Source organism: Grampus griseus, assembly GCF_964374135.1.
Source record: "Grampus griseus genome assembly, chromosome: 6".
Taxonomy (NCBI): Eukaryota; Metazoa; Chordata; class Mammalia; order Artiodactyla; family Delphinidae; genus Grampus; species Grampus griseus.
Genome location: NC_139000.1, coordinates 15,048,254 through 15,073,130, shown reverse-complemented (window position 1 = coordinate 15,073,130; position 24,877 = coordinate 15,048,254). Strand labels below are relative to the sequence as shown.

The 24,877-nt window shown below is 41.8% G+C and overlaps 1 protein-coding gene across 1 annotated transcript in view; it reads right to left on the bottom strand.

Annotated features, from left to right (window-relative positions):
- BRINP1 (BMP/retinoic acid inducible neural specific 1) overlaps positions 1 to 24,877 on the bottom strand; it is a gene marked incomplete at both ends in the record, with an annotated part of 123,921 nt that overhangs the window by 29,055 nt on the left and 69,989 nt on the right. Inside the window, 2 exons of the mRNA XM_082656999.1 lie at positions 305 to 541; positions 23,514 to 23,619. Of these exons, the coding sequence (XP_082513125.1) occupies positions 305 to 541; positions 23,514 to 23,619 (343 nt within the window). The remainder of the gene's footprint in view (positions 1 to 304; positions 542 to 23,513; positions 23,620 to 24,877) is intronic.

Genomic DNA, 24,877 nt, shown 5'->3' with positions numbered 1-24,877 from the left:
TAGCTTTGACTCCCCTCTCCAGAGGCTTCCTATGTGCTATGACGCGTTATTCTCTCTGTCGTCTGGGTACCACAGAAGCAATACATCATAGGACCACGAACTTGATTATGTTATTCAGTATTCCACTCGCTGGAGACTTACTGAGTGCCTACTCTCTGATGGCTGCTAGGATGGCTCTGGACCCTCCAACGTGAAAGGCTTGGGGGGTTACTGAGTGCTCCCCTCAGCTATACTAATTCCAGCGAGATCGTTTTCCCGACTCGGCAGGGCACCATTCATGCAGTAGTGGCATCAGGCTCTCTACCTGAATTCTCCAGGTCCTTGTAAGCTTCGGCCCAAGACTTGGCCATGTTGGCCAGCGTGTACTCCATGATCTGGATGTCGGTGATGGGGCAGTTGCACTGCGGGAACTCCTCGGCACACTGGCATCTACACTGGCTGTTCTGGCACACGTATTCCCCCTCACCGTTGCACATGATGTAGCTCAAGGCTGATTGGACAAATTTCTCTTGCAGATACTGAGGGAAGATGATCTGAAGACCTGTTTGAGAATAGCAAGGAGGGGAAAAGGAAAGGTTAGAAAAGGTGTTTCATTAACAGTTTCGAGAGGTGATGCGTAGGACTCCGAAGCTGCTAGCTTTCTCTCTGTGTAACCAAACTATCTCTGGGCCTGCCTAGATCCACACAGGGCATAACTGGCAAGGCCTCCAGTTGCCTTGCTTCTAGTTAAACTTCTCAGGTCATGACCTTGGCCATCTCTGCACTGCATACTCTATTCTGTGATATTAGGACTGAAGCTAGAGCCAGATCTGTTAATATACCTTTTCCATTTTGGGAGAAAACCCTTACTGAAAGCACAAGATTGCCGTTTATTTTTCCTTATTTCCTTCTTTTCTTTCCTTTTCCTTTCATCTAATATTTATGAACCCTATTTATGAAGCACAAGCCCTGAGCTAGGCACTAGGTCTATAGAGATAAAAAAGACACGACCTTTGCCCTTGGGGAGTTTATAATATAATCAGCAGGGGTAGACATGGACACACATCATCATAACATAGCTTTATAGACCCAGAGCACAGTCAGCCATATGAGGTAACTGGACAGCAGAAGGCTGCAAATAGCATTGCTGGGATAGCAGGGAAACGTTTGCGGAGGAGATATTTGGGCTGGTTGAAAAGTGAATAAGAGATCATTATGTAAAAAAGAACAGGAAGCATACTCTAAAGAGAGGGGTAGCAAGAACTAAGACTTAACATGTCTGGGAGTTGCTGGTGAATGAAATGAATTTGACGGGTGGGGTTGCAGTGCTGGAGGAGAACAGGTTTTAGAAAAGGGCAGATGCCAGAGTGCAAAGGTCGTTATTATATATGCTAAGGAACTTGGACTCCATCCTGTGAATAATGGGAATACTTTGGTAGTTTCCTGGGTAAGGATGATAGAAATAGAGTTATATAATTGAACATGACCACAGTATCACTCACACGTACACATAAATATCAGTGGAGAATGGCATCAAATTAAATTAATTATCTCTTCTTTGCTTAAAAATGAAGAAGGCAAAGCCCACCAAGAGGAAATGAGTAGTTCATGGTTATAAGATGAGTGCTGTTGGCCACACCTCATGATTTTTTCTCTACACTTGACTAATCAAAGTCCTAAGCCAGAGGGCCAATGATGGAGAAGGATTTATCTGGGCACGACTACTAACTACTCTTGTACCTATGAAATGTCAGCACAGCAGGCCAGCGCCTATGGTGCCCAGAAAAAAGGACAACTCTGGGCTAAATTAATTAATTCAAGCACTTTTGCCTGGGACATTTCTCTCCACCTCATTTGGAGCTGCCAACAGTTTTTGCCACCAGTGCATACTGGGGTAATGGTTTTACTACCCACTGTGTAAAAGAGAACTGTGCTATTTGGATTAAATTTTTTTCTCATTCGTGCTTCAGGGACATCCCTAATCCTACTCATCAGGGATCTTCTGAATAAACTCAGCATTTCTTTCACTCTCGACCTCAAAGTTGTGTTTCTAGATTTTTATCTTTGTTTCTCTTGCTTTCAGATTATTAAAAAAAAAAAACGAAGCCCATCATTTCAACCTGTCTTCATATGGCAGCTAAAAAAAGACTATTTTCAGAGGGGCCTTGTGAAAAAGAAGACTGTGCTTCTAGTATGCCTTCTGGTAGGAAATCATAACACAGTAGTTAAGAGCTGGGCATTACTAGAGTCAGGCTTCTCTACTGACTACCTAAGTCATCTCAAGTTAGTTAGTCAACCTCTCAAAGGCTCCACTTTCTCTTCTCTAAAATGGAGATAACTTTAGTACCTACATCAGAGGGTTATTGAGAGAACTAAGTGAAATAATTCTTTAGAATTGTCTAGAACAAGTCCCTGACGCATAGCAAACGAACACATGTGATTTATTCCTAGTTTTGATGATGATGATGACAGGGATGCCATTTCTCTGATTAAAGTTTTTTTAAAAGTTTCAACAGAAACTTCAGGATAAACAAAGGAACAATAGCTGTGAGTATCTAATCAGAAGAAGAAAATATCTAGAAGGCAGTGTTTGGGTATTTGGAGAGCTTCCACAAAAAAGTGGGGTCTAGAATTATGTGTTTGTTGAACCAGCACTGGTGGGAGAGCTATTCGGAAAGGTGGATCCTTTGTCAACATGCACGGAAGACGTTCTAACAGAGCTGAACAGCCCCGGGGCGATGCTCCATCACAAGGCTGGGTGGGTGAGTGCCACCCCAATGAGCAGAGGGTCCAAATCAGTGAGTCACTGCTCAGAAGGGCTCCTGTACGGAGGGGTATGATGCAAATACCAAAAGGTAGAGCAAACCAAATCAAGCAGTAAAGTCCTTCTAAACCAAGTCTCTAATTCTTTCGGAGTATGCATTATTGAGTCACTTTATCTGTATCACCATGTTCACTTCCAAAGCAAAATTTATTTTTAGCTGATCCCAATCCCCTACAGGCATCTAAGTCTATGGATTGGGGTTAAGTTTCTGTTGCTTAAAGACATTCTACAGACTATACTCTCAGTCCTACTTTTCTAGCTTGCTCATCATTTTCTTTCTCCCCCTTTGTAGGGGATAAAATATTCTATTCTTAGTCCCAGCCCAAAAGGAATCTGGGGAGAGCATTTTTCAAAAATTGCATTAAATCATTTCTCCATCTGGCAAGGATACAAAAGGCAGTATTACCTACCCCATGTAACGCAACTGAAAACAGATGAAGTTTGGGATTGGGGGGTTTCTGGGAACAGCTGAAACACAAAACTGGTTGCTCTTTAAAAATGGAAACCCAGAACCTGCCAAGCTGTCTCTGAGGCGGAATCTCCTGGGCAAATTTGAAAGAGAATAATGAAGACATAGCAATTAAAAAGCACTTTTCTGCAAAATGTCATTACTGTTTAAAGTTACATAACCATTTCTCCAGCAGCGGAGGTTCACATAGCAGTCACCGGCAGTGTCGTCTCCCAATGACCTGTGTCCAACAAAGAGGCCCATTGCTGAGCACCTCCTACATGGGCGCCTGAGTCCTGCCGGCTTCAATGGGAACCATAAATAATCTGGAGGGGGATTTGGCCTGGGGAACCACAGTTTGAAAGATATACAGCTGCCGGCTGGGGTGGAATCTTCTGTCCCCAGAGTTCCCAAAGATATACACACACACACATGGAAAGGAAAACTGAGAAAATGAGAGAGAGAAAAAGGCCACCCTTGGTGCCAAGCATATAAATTTGGCCTCACAATACCCAGGAAGGCAAGAGTTGAAAGCGCCATTTGCACAGCGACTATCCCAAGCTAAACATATGGACTCTGCACCCCCAGCCCAGTCTTGTTATACTTAAAAAAAAAATCTTGTACTTTAAAATGGCATGTTCTGCTGTTCCACAGTGGGCACGATGTCGATGTGGGAACCCCCATGTCATCTGCCTTCTCTTTTGCCGATTTCTGCCCCATCTTCCTCAGTCCCCCCTCCTGCCTCACTTCAACACGCACGTTGCACGATACCTTTTGTATTTTACGTACAGTCTCTGTGCTGTCACACGAGAGGGTATCTCTATTTCACTGACCGCGTCCTTTCTCTTCTCTCCTTATCCTCTCTTCTTTTTTTTCAGGACACACGGGCATCCTGCCCTTTTTCAGTCCCTCTTTTGTGCCAGTCTTATTCTTTCTACAGTCTCTGCACTTGTCCTCCCCTGTGCCTAGAATATTCCTTTTCCAGATCTCTGCCTGGCCCCCTTGTCCTGCCATCCAGACTTGTCCAGACCACCCGAGTTAAAATGTCTCTTCTATTTGCTTCACAGAATTAGTTTCTGAATGAAATTACCTTATTCATTTGTCTTCATTTTTGTTCCATCTCCCCCATTAGACAGTGGGCTTAAGGGGGACAGCCCACTGTCTAATGGGGGAGATGGGCTTTAGGGGGACAGAGGCTTATCTGTCCACGACAAGCCCCCAGAATGTAACTTAAGACCAAGCCTGGTGGAGGTTTCAGACTCTCATTTGTTGAATGAAAGAAGCATCCCCTTTCTCATCCCAACTGAAGAGAAAGTTGTCCCTAAAACCTTTGAGGCCATTAGAATTGAGGACATGTCCATAGCTCCACAACTACAGTAAAAGACTCAGAACTTGAATCTCGGAATTTGGACTGAATTCTGAAACACTCGCAGGTCCTTCCGCATCTCCAGTGGGTAAGTGTGGAAACTGAGACGAATGCCTGGCTTGGGGCCTCTGTGGTACCTATGGCACAGAGTGGCCTCTGGGAATGTCTTAGCCCCTCTGAAACTCAGTTTTCTTGCCTGTGAAGTTAAAAATTCCAATAACCACCTTCCAGGGCCATTGAAAAGGGTAAATGAGGGGAGAAAAGGCATAAACAGCACTTTAGCAAACACCTGACTCTTATGGGCTGAATGTTTGTGCCCCTCCCACCCCAATTTCATATGTTGAAACCCTAACCCTGTCCCACCTTGTGATGGCATTAAGAGGTGGGGCCTTTGGAAGATGATTAGGTTTAGATGAGGTCATGAAGGTGGAGTCTGCACGATGGGATTAGTGCCCCTATAGTAAGAGGAAGAGACAGGAAGGCATGCACCCTTGCGCTCTCTCGCTCTTCCTCCCTCTCTCTCTCCCTCTCCCCCTCCTTCCCTCCTTGCCTCCCTGAGCACACACTAAGAAAAGGCCACGTGAGCACACAGTGAGAAAGCAGCTGTCTACAAGCCAGGAATGTGCCTTAATCGGACACTGAATCTGTCGGCACCTTGACCTTAGACTTCCCAGCCTCCAGAATGGTAAGAAATAATGTCTCTTGTTCAAACCACCCAATCTATGGTATTTTGTTATAATTAAGTGTTCAATAAATGTTAGGTTCCTCCATTTACACCCTATTAGAACATAATCCATTACCTGGACCAAACTTGAGCCCTTCTTGGAAAAATCCTTCTTGAGTAGCCCCATTTGGGCTAGTAGGAAACATGCCAAGAGTGCAACTTGTCTTAATAGCATTATAGTAATTATTGTAGGTGCTCATTATTATTGTTCCATTGTTTGTACTTCAATGAATTTTCCTTCCTTCCCTCCCTCCCTCCCTCCTTTCCTTCCTTCCCTTCTCTCTTCCATCTATCTTCTTCTTCTCTCCATCTCTCTTCCCTTCTTTCCACACATATTGCTTAAGCTCTACTGGGTGGCAGGCACTGTGCCACAGATACCAGGGTGAATAATGCAGGCAACTCCCTGCCCTCGCTGACCTCACGGTTAAGGAAGGAGACAGACCTGTAAACAAGCTGCTTGGATGCAGTGAGACCAGTGCTTTAGCAGAAGCACAAGATTGCTCGGGGAACACACGGCAAGAATACCTAGCCCAGCATGGAGTAGGGGTGGTCAAAGACTCTCTTCTAGAGGAAGCAGCATTTAGGCTGAGACCCAACGGATTAACAGGAGTTAGGGGAAAGGAGATCCACAGGAAGAGTGTTCTAGAAAGTGGAAACAGCATGTGCAAAGGCCTCAGGAAATATTATTCTTTCCAACTAAGAACCAACTTAGCCATCACCTTTCTTTCTGATTAAGGTTCATCTTTTTTTGTTTGTTCATTTACTTCCAAGTTCCCTAGAGAAGAACAACTTCCGGCACCTCAGAGAAGATCACAACTCTGAAGGGAAGAATGACACAGAGCAGAGATCTGTCAGCTCATTAGAGGAACAGCGCTTCTTACAACAACAAAGGTCAAGGATCCTGGTCTCTTACAGGCAGGGAGTGAACCTGAGATTCAGAAAAAGAAAGCGGCTCACTGTGCTTCTGAGTTTCAACCACTGGGGGGCGCTAAAGTAACAGAACTTTCAGGGTAATCTTACATTGGATCCCTGGAGACCTTTGAGGACATTGTCAATATTGCTGTTGTCAATATTGCTGTGTAAAGCAGGCACCTGGTTCAGGTGACTGTGCTCAGTGAGCTAGGGAACACTTAATGTCTGGAAAAGAGGACACTAGCAACAAAAGCCAATCCAACCTTCATCCCTGACCCTGACCCTGCTCCTCTGCTGATAGGACCTCTTAGCCACTTTCTCCTTCCTTCAACAAGCAGTACCTGAGGAACTGCTGGACTAGATGTTTCCTACCTTCTAAGGATACAGAAGTGCTACTGGAGATTCAAAACTAAAGTTCAGAATCCAAGAGACAAAAGCCTTAACTGATGATTAAAACATAAAGTTGTATGATGTCTGGTAAATAGTAGGTGTTCAATAAATATATTTCAAATATTGAATAAGCCAGTGATCTATTATGAAGATGAAAGAAAATAAGCCTGGGCATGATAATTATGGAAGACTTCGTGATGTGAGTGGGATGTGGGCAGAGTCTTGAGACACGAGCCTGGTCTCAGTAGATAAAGAAGGGCATCCCCAGCGTTCCATGGAGAAGGCATACGCTGCACAAAGTTGGGTCAGTGTGTGCATACCTTGTATCAATCTAAGTCTTGTTCAAGGCAAGAGTTCTATATCTTCCTTTGGTTTCCCTCAGCTTTGTTTTTATTTTATTCTATATCCTAATTACCTAATATAGTAATATTTTTGATGGATTTGCTCTTTTCTGACCTATTTCATTAAACATTAAATGTACGATCTCTTACAGTGCTAAGAGGAAGAGGGAAAAATACAGGTTCTGTTTTGGTTGAGTATAAATATTTTTCTATCCTGTTCTTGCATCAGAATGTGGCCCCCTGTAGATCTCTCAGAGCCCTATAGGAGTCCCACCTGTTGTCTTGTACCTGCTAAGTTCTGCTTGTCAAATTCTGTCCATTTCTGAAAAGCACGAGGCGAGGAGAAGGACAGCAAGGACTGTACCTTTTGCAAAAAGTCAGCCTGACCCCCTTCCTGTGAAAGCCCAGGGATTTCAGACTGGCAGATAAAGGACTTCATGGTTGCAGCAGTCATTCTGAACCTCAGTGTAATGAAGGCGTGCAGGTCAATTACCCATCTGTTTGTGTTTCTATTGCCGTGAATTACAGTATCTATCGCTGACAGCTCATTGGAGTGGAATGGAAATAAGATGATAATTCACAGGGTGAAACTGTGCAGAAAGGGCAAAAAGGCTATGATCTCATTCAGAAGCTCAGCCCTGTCTCCATGACGGGTCATTTGCACTCCAGGAAATGAAGAAGGGCAGCTACCTGGGGGGAAAAGTGGGTGGGTTCTGGCTCCCCCTTCTGGATAGAATAACCCTGCGGGATCTTGAGGAGTAGACATGGAACTCTTGGAGGAAAAATACAGGTAAACGATATTCCGCACAATAAAATGAAAACCTTTTTAAACCAGCAGAAGTTTTGAGGGGTGACTGGCAGGATAGAAAGGTGACCCGTAGGGATGCTCCAAAGAACCTATTAATGCGTATTCAGTGCCCCTCCCTGCAGTGTCCTGCCTTTGAAAAATTACACACTCCCACCCTCTGAACTCAGATAGGTTCCCGTGACATGTTTTGGTTAATGAAATGTGCAAGTGATGTTTGCAACTTCCAAAACGAAGCTACGAGGACCCACACATGGATCCATCAGATTCTCTTTTCCCATCACCACAAGAACAACAGTGTTCCCTCTAGAGGCCACTGCTGTTCTCCAGATAAATGCCTTCTTCATTCTGTGAAGCAGAATCACAAGTGACTTGTGACCATGATGCAGCATCAGTAAGAAATGAGTATTTACATTTGCCAGCCACTGAGATTCAGGGATTGTTTGTTAGCACAACATAACCTAGCCTGTACTGATGGATACAGGAAGTGGCAAACTGGGGCCCGCGGGCCTATTTTCACAAATTAATTCTATTGGAATGCAACCACACAGATTGAAGTATTGTTTACAGCTGCTTTCACATTACAATGGAAGAGATGGACAGTTGCAACAGAGACTGTGTGTGACCCACAAAGCCTAAAATATTTACCATCTGGCTCTTTACAGAAAAAGTTGGCCAGCCAGTGTACTAGTTGATCATGAAGATTCTTTCAACCTTGATTTTCTGAGTCTATTCTGTGCTGGTCTTATTTCAATTATTAAGCAAATAGGTATCTATTAGGTGCCAGGTACTCTTTCAGGCACTGGCGAAAAGGCAAGGAACTAGAAACAAAATCCTTGCTCTCGTGGAACTTACCTTTCAGTGAGGCAGACAATCAGAGGAGGATTTAAACTGGCAAAAGGGATTGGGGGCAGGGAGACTTCTAAATGACAGTTTTAACTTTGAAAAAGAGAATATGGTCTGAACTATGAAATCGCTAACGATAAGGAGGCCAAAATACTTTTTTTCTCCAACATAATTTAAAAATTCAATTTCATAAAATTGCAACATGAAGATGCCCTTGAAGCTTTAAGAAGAGGTTGAGTCAATTTAAACCTAAGCTTCTTCATAGAATTCATGATAAAAACCAAATGACACCTCTAAGATTCTGTGTCACCTGATCCCTAGGTCAGCTGATGTCTGCAGATTCTTTTCTCACCTAACTCCCCTTTTTTGCTACATCCTGTACCACTACCACCGCTGTCCCCCAAATGCTCCAAATTCTCTTTGTTCAAATTTTGCCTCCAGCTCTGATTAACGGCATGACCTTGGGAAGTTAAAACTAAGAGGCTTAACTTCTCTGATTTTCAGTTTCCTCATTAAAGCTTCCTGTGTAGGGTTTTTGTAAAAGTTAAATGAACAATTTTATATCTTGATTGTGGTGGTATCTTGATTACATGATTGGATATGTCTGTCATATTCATAGAACTGTTCACCTCGAAAGGGTGAATTTTTCTGGATGTAAATTATATCTCCATGAATGGGAAAATAAAATCAATTACGTAACCCATGTGAAGCTATTAGTACATGATAGTTATCCAACTAATGTCATTTCCTGTCCTCACCCTGTTTTCTTTTGCTTTCTCTGGAAGCCTTTGACAATCTGAGGCATTCTCTCTGGGGGCAACCAAAGCACCTTGCACATAACTCAAATTCTAGTAGAACACATATTGCATCATACTATGTGTGTCTATATTCATGTTCCTCCTAGTCTGTGAGCTCCTTGAATGCAAGAGGCAGTACCTCATTCACCTCCCACTTCCTTGTTATCTGGCACATTAGTGTGTACCCAGTAATGAGTTCGAATGAAGGTGAATTTAGAGAGGATGTGCTTCAGAGAGGACTGTGTTTCTGTGTTCTGGGCTTAGCACAGCCTACCTCCCTAGAGCCATTCCTCATGAGCAGGACCTGTTTCATCTTTCCCAACATCATAGCTTGAAACCTGAAGCTACTTTAACTTCAGCTCAATAGTGAAGGGGACAGGTGCTCAGAAACATCTGAGTGAAAAAATGCACAAATTGAAAAAACATCCTAAGAGAACAATGATGCTAAAAGGCCTTGACCACTCATTTCAGCACATATTTTGTTTGGGATCCATTGCTGCAAATTATGATTCTTGACAGCTATAACTGCCTTTTCATTCTTTCCATGCTATCAAGCACAATACTAGATCACAGTAGGTGTGTAAAAATAAAACTGTTCAATTCAGGCACTCTTAGGAAACTCCTTTCACTCACCATGTTATTGAGGCAGGCACTGTACTAGATGTTAGAGATATAGAAATGAATAAGACGGTTTCTGACCTCAGGGGGCTCCAGTTGGGTAGGAGAACAAAATTCATAAATGTACAACTAAAATAAAATATACACACATTTCAGCAAAAAGGAATAAAGAAAAGACCTCTACTTCTGTAAGAGTAGAGGAGTTTGAAATAGTTATTGTGGACAGGATTGAACCCAAGTGAAATTACAGTCCAGCATTTGCCAAGCTGTATAACACAGAATCATAGATCTGCAGATGTAACCAAGATCAAATACATTCAGGAAACTCTGTATATTTAATCCAGCTCTTGAGACTCCTAATACACATTAGCCCAGTTGAGGCACTGAGAAGTCCTGCAGTAAATAAGTGTGGTTTATGTTATTTAATCCAGTGTTTCAGTATTATTGAGCTTTTGCTACATTTCTGTTTCCTAACAAACAGCCTCCAAATCCCAGTGGTTTACAACCACAAAGGTTTATTTCTTGCTCATGTTTCATGCTGGCTGGGCTTTGGCTCTGCATCAGATGTCTTCTTCTTTCAGATCTATACTGAAGGAGTGGCGTCTCTCAGGTATATGCCATTCTCATAACAGAGGGAAACAAAAGCCAAGCCAAGCAATGTCTCCTCAAGTGTCTTCTAAGATGAGGCATGCATTATATTCTCTTACATTCCATTGGCCAAAGCAAATCATATGTCCAAGTGCAATGTCAACTAAGTGGGGTGTATACATCTCCCACAGGACAGCATTGCCTGTCACACGCAATGCACTGTTATGTATAATTCTCTCAGGGAAGAGAGAGATGCAATCATGCAATGTACCACAAAATAAACTTATTTTTCCACCAAAGCTTATTTTTTAAAATTGAATTGTCATATGATCCAGCAACTCCACTCTTAAGGTATATACTCAAAAGAATTGCACAGAAGTATTCAAATAAAAACTTGAACACACTGTTCATAGAAGCAATATTAACAAAAAGGTGAAGACAAACTAAATGTCCATCAACTTATGAACGGATAAACAAAATGTGGTCTATCCACACAATGGAATCTTAACTCAGCCATAAAAGAATGAAGTACTGTTACGTGCTACAACACAGATGAACCCTGAAAACATTTTGTTACATCAAAGATGCCAGAAACACACACACAAAAACATATTGTATGATTCCAATTATATGAAATGTCCAGAATAGGCAAGTCAATAGAGACAGAAAGAAGATTAGTAGTTGTCTGGGGCTGGAGGGAGTGGGGAATGGGAAATTACTGCTTAATGAATATGGAATTTCCATTTGGGATGGTGAGAAAGTTCTGGAACTAGATAGTGATGACAGTTGCACAACACTGTGAATATACTCAATGCCCCTGAATTGTGGATTTTAAAATGTTTAAAACATTAAACTTTGTGTGATATATATTTTATCACAGTAAAAAATTAAGGTTCAAAGCAAACGGATTTGACAGTTCAAATAAATTTAAATCAGTAAATATTTATTGAGCATATACTACAAACTAAACACTGAAATAAGAAGTGAATAATGAATACGTTAAAAAGGATATGATTCTATTTTCAGGGAATTTAATTGCAATTTAGTAGAAATATGAACAATTGTGCACATGAAACAAGGTAGAATGTATCTAGAACACAGTAGAAGTGCATTGAAAGTGCTATATTTGCAGTGCCAAAGAAGAGCTTAATTGTGCCTAAGATGTATTGTGAGGGAAAAAAATAAAGATTGACTTAATAATCTTAAAAAATAAACAGGTACTGTGTTTGAAGAGAGTCAATGTATAAAAATTTCCACGGGTGATTTATTTAGGTTTTGGCCATCCTGACGCCTGATTTGTGTACAATCAGAGACCAACAAGGAATCAAGTGGGATGTGGTGGTTAAAGTAGGTCAAACTGTCACATTGATCACTGATCAGTCAGGAGTTCCATGCTGCACGCTCGGCCACAAGTTTATTGAAAGGTATAGCCCCACGTGACCACATACCAAATGATAAATCTTCTGACATTCCCCCCCCTCAACACCAGCTTATGCTCCATTAGCATTTCCACCTCTTTCTGTACAAGTCTGAGTCTTGAGTCACCAAATTATTCCAGATTTCCCCCGGTCAGAGGCAGCCCTTTTTATAGTCATCTATACCTGGAATGTTGCGAGGCTTTCATAATCGTCTGTTATAAAGGTATTTGATCTTTTCTGGTTCTGGATTCTTTTGAGAGTATGAGAATAGCTATGGAAATGGCACACCTACGCACATCCACAAGTTGGCAAGTAATTTTAGGAAAATCGCAGACTTTCTAAAGTAAATAGCAGAACCTATCAGCACATAGAAAGCGCTATACAACTACTTGCTCCAATAAAAACCATGATTATATGTTCCAGGTTGAGACACAATATGCTACACACTTTAAGAGCACTGGCATTGAGTGGACCTGTGTTCAAATTCTTGCTCTGCTGGCTACAAGAGCGTTACTAACTTCTGTGAGCCTCAATTTGCAAATCTGGAAAATGGGTCTGTGTTGAGGTTTCTGAGAGATGAATATAAAGGAATGAGCTCTATACCTGGCACGAGAGAACTATCCAGGAAATCACAGCTATGATTTTGTATCCGCCCTCTTGGGTTTTAGGTCAGGTGCTTTCAACATATTTTTCAAATAAATGCAGAACCATGATTCCGAGGCAGTGGTGTTTTTATTCCCATTTATTAGAAGACCTAGAGAAGCTCAGAAACTTAATTAACTAGTCCAAGGGCTTATCACTATCACATGTGCTCTCGTACACTCCCTATTTGTCCTGAGTTTTTTTTCCGCTTTTTTTTTGTTTTGTTTTTTTTGCGGTACGCGGGCCTCTCACTGTTGTGGCCTCTCCTGTTGCGGAGCACCGGCTCTGGACGTGCAGGCTCAGCGGCCATGGCTCACAGGCCCAGCCGCTCCGCGGCATGTGGGATCTTCCCAGACCGGGGCACCAACCCGTGTCCCCCCGCATCGGCAGGCGGACTCTCAACCACTGCACCACCTGGGAAGCCCTCTGATTGAGTTTTAATTGATATCTTCAATCCACTTCTTAAGAGGAACTTCACTTCTCACAAGGCAGAGAACATGGTGCCCCTTGTCTCATAAAGTAAAACCAATACTTGGAGTCAAGCAGTTGGGTGGAAGTCAGCAATCCCATTTTTCATGAAGGCGCTGCTCTTTTATTCAACAGGCTTTACAGACAGCGCCACAGGAAGACGGAAACACGGATTCCCATCAGTGCCTCCTAGGCCCCGGCTAATCGGCAAGAAGGGCCTTTAGTCGCAAGCCGTTGCCGGTGACCCCGGGCTAATTCTTAATGAGGATTCAGCCCGAAGCTGCTGACTAGAGCAGGCTCTGGCAACAATCACTCCGCCTTCCACTGGGGTCACAAGGCCACGTGGGGTGACGGGGCTTCATGAAAAGAAGGCCTGATGACGTTCCTTCCCCTCTTCCTCGACTACTGCAGTTGGGCAGGGATTTATTCCCATTCTACCCACATCTAGAATGTGTTGTGCTGACTCAAGGCTCCCTGAGAAAAGTAATCATGGATCCCAGGCGGCTAGGAACCAAAACCCGGGGGATCTTGGGAAAGTGACTTCACCCCTTGGGGCCTCAGTTTCTTCATCTATGTAATGGGGAGCATGATCCCTATCTCTTAGTTGGTGGGAGGGATAAACTGGCTCATGGATATAAACACAATATGCCTAAGAAGGAGTAAGAGCTCAAAATAACGTACATTTTAAACAGTTCAAATACTCTGTTCCCCTCTCTCTATTACTTGTTGCAAGATGATTTTAAAAATCATTATCTTCGGGCTTCCCTGGTGGCTCAGTGGTTGAGAGTCCACCTGCCGATGCAGGGGACACGGGTTTGTGCCCCGGTCCGGGAAGATCCCACATGCCACGGAGCGGCTGGGCCTGTGAGCCATGGCCGCTGAGCCTGCGCGTCCGAAGCCTGTGCTCCGCAACGGGAGAGGCCCCCGCAGTGACAGGCCCGCTTACCGCTTACCGCCTACGGAGGAAAGGGATTATTGATGCTACTTCTCTTCCTCATCCTCCCTCTGCCTTTCCTCTATTTCCTCCTCTATCCCCTCCCTCCCTTCCTCTCCCTCTCCCCTTCCTCTTTCTCTCCTTCCCCCATCCTTCTAGTTCTCCCCTTTCTCCTGTTCCTGTAACGCCAATCCTATGCAAAATTTCAATTCAGCAAATACATATCGAGTCCCAATGTCCACAGCATTCTGTTGAATACAATGAAACACAAAGTTGGCAGAATCCCGTCCTTAACAAGGCCAATCATCAAATCTAATAGAAGAGGTAAAACCCAAATGCAAAAGAACATGTTGCAAGATGAAGTTTTAAAAAATGCTGTACAAGAGGTCTTAAAGAGGCTTCTCAGAAGAGGTGGCATTTGCAGGAGTAAAGGGGCATGACTCTTGCCTGAAATATGGACACATCCAACGCAACAGAAAAGGCACATGCACTTTGAAGAATGCTATCCATGCAAGAAGGCTCCTGGTATAGAGTAAGCCCTCAGGACATTGTCCTTAGGTTGAACTGGATCCAGCACGTTGGAGAATGAGAATCGTAAGAATTCAGAGAAAGGAGCTCACTATGGGCTGGGCGATTCATTCATTTAATTATTTATCCATTCATTTATACATTCATTTAACAAATATCTTCTGATCATTCTTTATGCGCCAGCTTCTATACATCATGCTAGAGATAGAGATGGCTCTTACCAGTGAGGAATTTATACTCCAACTGGGGAGTCAGATTAATAATAGGATGATTATACTATTGCATGACAAATCCTAGGGAAGAAGGTGGGCAGGGTGTCTAACAACCAGGGCAGAAGAATTAAGAGAAGTTTTCCTGGGAGAGGTGAAAGTCCAGGAACTAGAGAGATGATGTACAAAAGTTTGAAGCAATAAAAAACAAAAAAAGATGACTGTAGTAAAATGTAAGAAATTCCACAGGCCTGGAGTAAGGATATAGTACGTATTGGATGACAGACTACGACAAAGCCAAGAAAATTGGCAAGAGTTTGATTATGAATAGCCTGGTGCCCAGGTCTATTCCTTATACCCATATCAGAGACTGTGAAGGGTTTTAAGCAGGGAAGTGACAGTATTTGATTTGATTTTAAGAAGAGCACACTGGCTGCTTCGATGGGGATGGATCAGCAGAAGTGATCAGAATCAAGAAGGCTGGTTTGACAGTCACTCCAGGGAAGAGAGAAATGATGATGGGAGGAGGTGAGCCATGACAGGGGTAAAGAAAGAAGGACTTCTAATAAGGGGATGGATATTAGTGCTGGGTATGGAAAGACAGACTGAACTCAATAAAAGAGAGAAGGGAAGTCATTTAGGGCGTGAAAAGATTCTGAGTTCACGAGTGATAGGAGATAGAGACTGGTCTGGTCTGGAAGAAGCTGAGGTTTCAAGAAGAGACACAATGAAAGTAAAGAAGGGGTAAGGAGGAGGAGGAAGAAGGAGGGACGAAAGAAGAAGGAGAAAGAGGAGGAGAAATAATTTAAGATCAACGAGTGAAATGGGCCATTTGAACGTGAATATTAGCAGGAGGCTCTCAAAACACAGCAGAGTCTTGGGTGGCCTCTCTGGAGGTGCAGAGTGTAGATGATGCCTGGAGTCTTGCACCCCATATCCCCTCACTGCCTAGCATCCCATCTTTTCAAGATCTTGACTGTACTCTTGTCCATTTTTCTCTTTTGGAAACTGAGAGTGGGTTAGTGACTTCACTCCTTTTTCACTGAGGAAAACACTACGTGTCACTGAATCTAAGATGCCATTTTTTGTAAAACGTATCATTCTTTTGCATACGCTAAGAAAATAAATAACCTGCCAATTAAACTATGACATACCATCAGTTATAAGAAACATTCTAATTTCAGAGATACTACAATCTGAAAAATCTTGTAACACATCTATGAAAAGTGATCAGAAGTAAAGTTTAAGAAAATGGTCCCATTACCACAACTGTGAATTGTACCCACCCCACCTATGGGTCCATAGGTTCTCCTTCCCTTCACTCTGTATGAACTTGCAGGAGCTCTTATCTAAGGCAAATAATTCCAGTCATATACAAGATCCTATTCACTCTTCCCTGCTCAACTATGACCCTAAAATAATCCCTCTTACTCATAGAATCAATGTTTCCCTCTCTGAAGAATAACTCCCATCAGCATATAAAAGTTTTGTTGCTTCTATATTAAAAGAGAAGAAAAACTCACGCACTCCACGTCACCTTCTGTGTTGCTTCTATATTAAAAGAGAAGAAAAACTCATGCACTCCACATCACCTTCTGCTATTGTGCCATTCACTGCGAGATTCCTCCGTAGAGTTCGCTAAACCCCTACCTTCACTTCCTCTCTTCTTATTTTCTCTTGAACTCACTCTACTCAGGCTTCCACTCCCATAATTCCACTGAAGCATCATTGTTAGGGTCACCCATGACCTCCATGTTGCTAAGTCCACAACTCTGTTCTCATCTTCATCTTACTCATCCTATAAGTGGCGTTTGACACAGTTGACAACGACCTCTGCTTTGGAAAACATTCTTCCCTTGGTTTCCAGGATACCACACTCTTGGCTCTCGTCCCACGACACTGCCACCCGCACCCCTGGCCACTTCTTAGACTCCTTTCCTTGTTCCTCATTAGTATGCCTTTACCCCAACTCTTCGATATTAAATTCCCCATGGCTCAATAACTGGATTCCTTCTTTTCTCTATCTACACTCTCTCCCAAGGTAATCTTGTCCAATCTCTTATCATTAAATATCATCGCTATACTAATTTATATCTCTGTTCTCTCCCCTGACTTTCCAAATGTCCACTCATCATTGACAACCGTATATATAAGAGACTTCTCAAACCTAGGTTCAAACCTAATTAGGTTCGAACCCAATTCCTCATATCCCATCTGAACGGATCCCTCCCACAGTATTCAACCACAGCAGTAAGGCAATGCCATCATTGCTGTCACTCAGGCAAAACTTTGGGAACATCCTCGGCTTCTCTCTTTTTCTCACAAGCATTTTCTCAGTCCATTGCCAACTAATGTCAGCACTACTTAAAAATATATCCACAATCCAATCACTTCTTACAACCCTCATTGCCACTGTCATGGTCCAGGCCGCCATTTTCTCTCACCTTGATAAACACTATAGCCTCCAAGCTGGTTTCTGTGTATGTGGTCTTGCCCTCTACAGTTCTTTTCTACATAACAGTCATAGTAATTCACGTAAAATGTAAGTCAGCTCCAGTTACTCCACTGCCTGAATTTCCAGTGGCTTCTCATTTCATTCAAAGTAAAACCTGAAGTCCGTTCCATGGTCTACAAATTTCTAGATGACCTATTCCCACACTATCTCTCTGATTGTAAAGAAAATATATTTCTTTCTTTACTTGTTTCTTTCTTTCTGCTCCCCCAACACCCACACACTAAATATAAACTCCAAAATGACTGAGACTTAGCTTATTCACGTCTCTACATCCCGCTCTTAAAACAATGTCTGACATATAGGTGATGTTCAATAAATATTGCTAAATGAGTAAGTGAATGTGTGAATGAATACATTTCTGGATTATCCCTAGATTTCAGCAAAACGTTTTCCCTGCATCTGTTTCCACTTCAGTGAGCTACAAAGGCAGAGGTCTGCTCTCTGTACGTCCATCTCACCAGATGGATACTAGATTAAATTACATGACAATGTCGGTAAAACACTCAATGGGCTTCTTGGAGAAAGAAGGATAAAAATAAGAAGTTATCATTATGCCACTAGCATTATTACAACTAGTTTAGTTCGGTGGTTGCTGCTTTGACTACTAATAGCCTCTGCTCATTTCCATGATCCTTTCTTCCTCATTTTGAGTCTCCTTCTCCAATCCTCCTCTTCCTGTTTCCTATTTCCCTCCATCTTTGCCCTGATTTGTGAACCTTTTATGAAACACCACAAAGTGAATGTCATTAGGCTGTCATTCATATCATCCTCAATCTACCCAAATAAGCCTCTGCAGGATCTCACGCCAGCCTCTTTCAGAGTCTTTAGGAGGGGAATAGAGGAATACAGAGCAACCCGTTTTGAGAAGGAGAAACTCTGAAATCAGGTCAGGTTAAAATTCTGGCTCAATCACTTATTAAGAAACCTCTCTCAGCCTCAGTTTTCTCACCTACAAAATGGGGATGTTATTTATGCCTTCCTTATAGGAATGCTATGAAGATTAAAAATGTAATAAATCCAGTTATACAAAACAAATAAATAAGAGTTAAAATAAAAACAAATACATAAATGTAAATATAATAAAAATAAATTAACACAGTCCCTGGCACTCAAGGAAGTGTTCTATAAATAATATCTATTATTTCTGGTTCCTCCACCCCTCAGTCCATACAGTTTCCCTTCTAGCTGGGCTGGATCACCTCCTGATCATTTGTCTCTGCTTTATTCATGTCTTCCCTTTGCAGAGGATGTCAAGATAGAGCACATTATTAAATAAATTTTTAATAGCTGCATATTGTATACACAGAAATGTACACATATAAATCATGTGTGTACAGCTGCATGAATTTTCACAAAGTAAACACGTCCATGTGTGGCTACTGTGATCAAGAAACAGAACATTGGGCTTCCCTGGTGGTGCAGTGGTTGAGAGTCTGCCTGCTGATGCAGGGGACGCGGGTTCGTGCCCCGGTCCGGGAATATCCCACATGCCGCGGAGCAGCTGGGCCCGTGAGCCATGGCCACTGGGCCTGCGCGTCCGGAGCCTGTGCTCCGCAACGGGAGAGGCCACGACAGTGAGAGGCCCACGTACCACACACACAAAAAAAGAACATTACCAAGACTTCCAGAAACCTCTCTCATCTCTCTTCAGTCACTTCCCCATTCCTCCACCACAAAGGTTAATGCTCTTTGGAATTCTAAAGCAATGTATTTGTTTTACTGTTTCTGAGCTGTGTAAGAATGGAATCATACAGCATTTCCTCTTTCGTGTCTGGCTTCTGTTACTTAATGTTGCATTCATGAGATTCTTCTATATTTTTGCATGAAAGGGTAGTTGATTCTTTCTCATTTCTGTATTGTAGCCCATCATGTGAATGTATGACAAGTTATTTACCCATTTTTTTGTTGATGGCCATTTGGGGCTATTTCCCTTTGGGGGACTATTTTGAACAAAACTCCTATGAACATTCATGGTTTTTGGTGAACAAAGGTCACACTTCTGTTGGGCATATTCCTAGGAGTTGTAATTGTTAGGTCATAGGGTGAGGACATATTGAGTTTTCAGTAGAAGCTGCCAAAAAGAGTTTTCCAAAGTGACTGTACTAATTTATTCTCCCAGGAGCAATGCATGTAAGTTCCCAGTGTTCAACATTGTCACTCCTTGATACTGTCACATTTTTCAGTTGAGCCAGACTGATCGGTGTGTTATGACACTGTTTTAATTTACATTTTCTGAGGACTAGTAAAGTTAATCACCGTTTCAAATATTTATTAGCCATTTTGATATTCTTGTTTGCGAAGCGCCTGTTCATGCCTTTTACCCATTTTCTTGTCTTTCCTGATTGCCTGCCTTTCTCTTATTGGTTTTAGAGGTTATTTACATATTTTACACATGAGTTCTTTGTCAGATACATTTATCACCAATATTGCCTTCCACTCTGTAACCTGCATTTTCATTCCATGAATAGCATCTTCTGATAAACAGGAATTCTTAATTTCAAAGTAGTCCAATTTATCAACCTTTTTCTTCTACTTGGTGCTTTATGGATGCTACTGAATAAGTATCAGCCTACCCAAAAGTCATGAGATATTCTTCTGTCTTATATTTAAGAAGTTTTTTTGTTTTACCTTCCACCAGGAGAATATTTTTTCCTCCTTTCTATGATCCCTCTACCTAGACAGACAGAATGGATTACCTCCTTTTCCACATCTCTGTAATAGTATGCATTACTTTTACTAGCTCTACTATATTACACACTACCTTGAATCATATGTATTTTCCTGTCTGTCGGCTCTCTTACTCCCACTCTCCATTCACTCAAATACCTAAATCTTTCATGGTCTTTTCACTGAATCCTGGTAGTGACACCTCCTAAGTAACTCCAAAATTGGTCTATTTCTCTCCATCCCAACTGTTGCTTCCATGGTTTCAGTCTGTGACATCTCATCTTCAATACTGCAGTAGCCCTTAACTAACCGGTCACCAACCTCCAAACTACTCCTCTCTAATTAATTGACCACACAGTAGCCAGAGTGATCTTCCAAAGCATTAATAATCTCTTCCTGCTACTTTGTTTTTTAAAACCCTTTTATGGTTCCCATTACTCTCAAATTAATATTCAACACATTAATGTGTTACAGAGGCCTTCTAGGATATGACATATTATTTTGCCTTTCTCACCATTGATATCTCTGCTTTAATCTCTTAAGATCTTTTCAATTTCCTTGAATGCCATTCACGAGGACTCTGCTCCATAGCTATGTCCCTGCCCCCTTCTCCACTCTTCAGGTCTCATTCTGTGCATCTTTTTATCAAGAAAACTTCCCTGATTCTCTAGTAGGTGAAATCTCCATACTACTGGGTATCAAAGAACCGTCACAATTTTTTTCCATCCAAACTCATTGCACATTATTATTCGTCTAAACCCATGTTTTTGATAGAGTGTATATTTCCTTGGGGCAAAAAGTATGTCTGTCTTGTTCACCACTGTTTTCTGTGCCTAGCCCAATGACAACATGAGTTCTTGAAAAATATTTGCTGAATGGAGTTGAACTGATTTGTGCTCACAGGCCCAGGATGTAGCACTGAATTTGGCACATAGTCAGTCTCGATAAAGGTTTGGTGATGCAGCATCTTCCTAAGCATCAGTATCGATTCAATCACCAACACGGTGGAATGATGATTAAGTAGTTTCTATAACATCCCTACCAAACGTCACCAACATATAACCCTAATAACAAGAGAGTCACTATATGCTTCAGCAGGACATTCCAGGTTTGGACATGAATGTGCATTAGAAGATCTATTTTATACTGAGTTTAAACTGAGATCTAGTTTAAACCTGGGATCCTTGTAGTTTCCCACATGTAGATCAGGTTTGCCCCATTTTATCCATATTATCGAATTTGACTAACTTTTCTGCAAGACAGCCCTTTAGGTATCCACAGACACATCCTTCTGCTCTAAGTCCACCTTCATCAGTTATGTATTATAAGACACTCTCCTTCAGTTTCTTGATGTCCCTCTTGAAATGTGCTGCCCACACTTGGACCCAATCCACCAGGTGTGCTCTGACCAATCTAGAACAGAACAAAGCTGTCATCTCCTTCTTTTGTGTGAATAACATGCTGCTAATAATGTAACCAATGGCAGATCTGGGTTTTAGGACTGAGGCTTAGGCTACAGGTGCTTATTGAGAAACGGAATTCAAAATTACATGTGAACATGAATATGCAGAATGAGAAAATTTAGGGACTTAGAAGGTGAGGGAGCCCTGGATCTTAAGCTTCCTTAGCTTCACTGTAAATCAGCTTCTAAATGGCCCTAAGATCTTAATAAATTCCTAGTGAGATCCTGTTAATCCCAACTAATTTACTCTGATTATAACTTACCTCCTACGTGCACAGCAGGGTGACCAGACACAGACCGGAGCCGTACTTCCTGGATTCAAACCCTGCTCTCATCCCACAAGCTCACTGTAGGCATCACAGGAGCTAATATTGAAAATCCTGGTGCACCCAAGGTAGGTCTGTCTTCCTTATTCATTTCTTATCAGGCATTACCAAACTCATCTGTCTACTCTTCTGTCTACTAAAGGGGTGCAGGATTATTCTTCATGTACTTGAGGTTTTGTTTTGTTGGCTTTTGTTTTAATGCTAGACCACTCTCTTGGCCTGAATTTTCCTGATGGATTTTCATTCATTGCTCCCAAGTGACACTACCAAGCTTGCTCTGTACCACTTTCCAACCATCTTCTATAACAGGAGCATGAATCAAAGAGTTGCCAAGGAACCAGAATATAAAAGTCACATTAGGCTCTGTTTAGCTCGACCTGCCAATCTCAACCCAGATTTCCTCCCACTGACATTCAGAATCACCTTTATCAGATACCTTTCTAAAAGGTCACATTCTTAGTTCGCTCAAAGTTAAAGCATATGACAGTTTTTATGACTATAAAGTTAATACACGATCATTGTAGAAAAGTTAGAAAAGGAATTGGAAGACTAAAATAAATCATCTGTAACCTAATCATCCAGAAGTAACCTCTTTTAACATCTCGCGTAATTCCTTGCAATGTTATTTTTCCTTATCCTTTTACATGAAGATCATGCCATACATTCAGTCAGAAACCATCCACTTTTTAATTAACATTACAGTAAATCATTTTCACGTATCCTGAAAATTCTTTATAAACAACATTTCAGCACCTGCCTAATATTATGTTGTATGGATGCTACACAATTCATTTAGTCTCCTCATGTGGAAAATTGAAATCTTTACATTGTTTTTTTCTTTGCTATTATAAATTATCCTTTTTAAAACAGCACTATCTATACTTAAAGTTTTATCATTTTCCCCCTACAATCTCCCCTCCTCTTTATGATGAATTAATCAGGATAAAATGACTATTTTAAAGAGTGTATTTTCTTCAAGGTCTTGAGTATATATGGAGCACATAACATGTACCTGACATATAATAGATAATAAACAAATACAAATATGTATGTATTTCAACAAATTAATCCTTAGAATTGTTGCAATTTCACTAGCCATGCCTAAGAGGATCCGTCTTTCTATATTCCAGCCAGCACTGAACGTTCTCATTTGGGAACTCTGCTAAAAGCACGCACACACACACACAAATGCGTACGGGTGTATGAATATACTGAAGGCCACTAATGATTAACAAACAAGGAGAAAGAAGTTGACACAGAACCAAAAATTCTATAAAATGCCCTATAGTTCTTGGAATTCAAATAACATCTGCCAAAATATATTGAGAATCAAACACAATAATGTAGGAAATTCAGAGGCTATGATATGAAACTTTAATATATATTAGATCTGGAACACCTATAAATAACACTGTTTAGACACTTTCATCAAAACAATCAGATAAAGCTCACATTTCCATACTTTATATCTGAAAACTAATTAATAACCATGAATTCAATGTCCCATATATGTTAAAATTTTTAAAAAGACATCATATCACAACTGTCTTAATTTGCATATTTTTATTTTTTGTTGGTTTCTCTGCCTTTCATCTTAGTTTTCATTCTCCCTCCACATCATGCCTCCTGATACCCCCTCATCCCTCCTCCCCCAGGCTGCTCTCCCCTCCCCCTCTCTGTTCCCATCATTTCCACTGACATCCTACCTTGAAGGTGCAGTTTGCTCTCCGTGCTTTGCAGAAGGACGGAACTCACAGAGTCCAGATTGTCATAGCTGTTACAGCCCAGAGGCCCAGTGCGTGTCTCTGTGACCTGGAGTGGACATCAAGGGCGACAGATGTGAGACAGATGCCCTTGTCTGGGACAGATCCTGCAGAGTCAGCCCCCAGCAGAGCTCAGGCAGCAGAGAAAGCCTGACCTGAGCCAGCGGCCACTTCTTGAGCCCCTTGCCTGTGTCAAGGACCATGCCTGACTGTTGCCAAGCAGACAACGGGATAGCAGGGCAATCTAGCAGACTGGAGCCAGGACGCCCACGTTCTATCCTTGGTTCTCACTGCACAAAGCCATTTCAAGTATTATATGAACTAAAAATAAGTGGAAACACTATAGTGTATTTCAAAAGCATGGGCTTTGGAGTTAGGAGAGTCAGTGTTAGATCCCGGCTGCGCCCTTTATTTGCTGTGTGCCCTCAGGCAGTCACTTCTGCAAGCTCCTGCGATCTGAAGCTAGTAAATCCTAGGGTGCTGAGCCTAAACCTGACGGGTGTAAGTGCCTGACACATGGCATATATTCAGTAACTGACATCTTATTACCAAGAGTCTCTATAAATTGTAACGTGCATTATCGATGAGTAAATATGCGTTATCATTAGGCAAGAACAATAAAATTATTCCCATTTTCAAAAAAAAAAATTAGCAAACAGCACAGTCAGCTCCACTGCAGAATGATCACCCCAATCCCCTGGTGGTGTGTTTCTCAAACACTGTCTTAGAATAATTGAGGTGGTGGACAAGAGGGAAACAGCTATTCTAAAAGATAACCTTGAAATATGAATGGTTTAGTATGTAAAGTGGTTTCTTCATGTCTTTAGCCTTTACTTTCCATTATTTAACACAATCACTTGTAGGCTTGTTTTGAGGTTTGCATCCAGCTGTAAGGACACAGCGCTGACTGCTGTCAGGAATGATGACTTGGGAAATAGTCACACAGATCTCCCAATGCCAGCTCTGCCCCGTCCAGCAGCAGAGCCTTGGATCACTAACTCCTCTTTCTAAGCCTCAACTTCTGCATCTACACAATGTCAGTAATACTGTTACCCACCCTAACGGTAAAGGGACCACATTTTTGAAGTATCTAGCACTTAGGAAACAGTACAAAAATGGAAGGTTATTAGGCTTTGCTTTTAAAAAATAATGTATTCTTTTTTGTGTACAGAATAATGACCTCGTTACTGTTCAATGAGATTCAAAACTACCAATCCGTCTTGCTAAAGATGCTCGGGAAGAGAAACCACGGGCAAAACCTCCCCACCTGGGTCAGCTGCTCATCTTGGACAAAGCTGGCAGGGAGA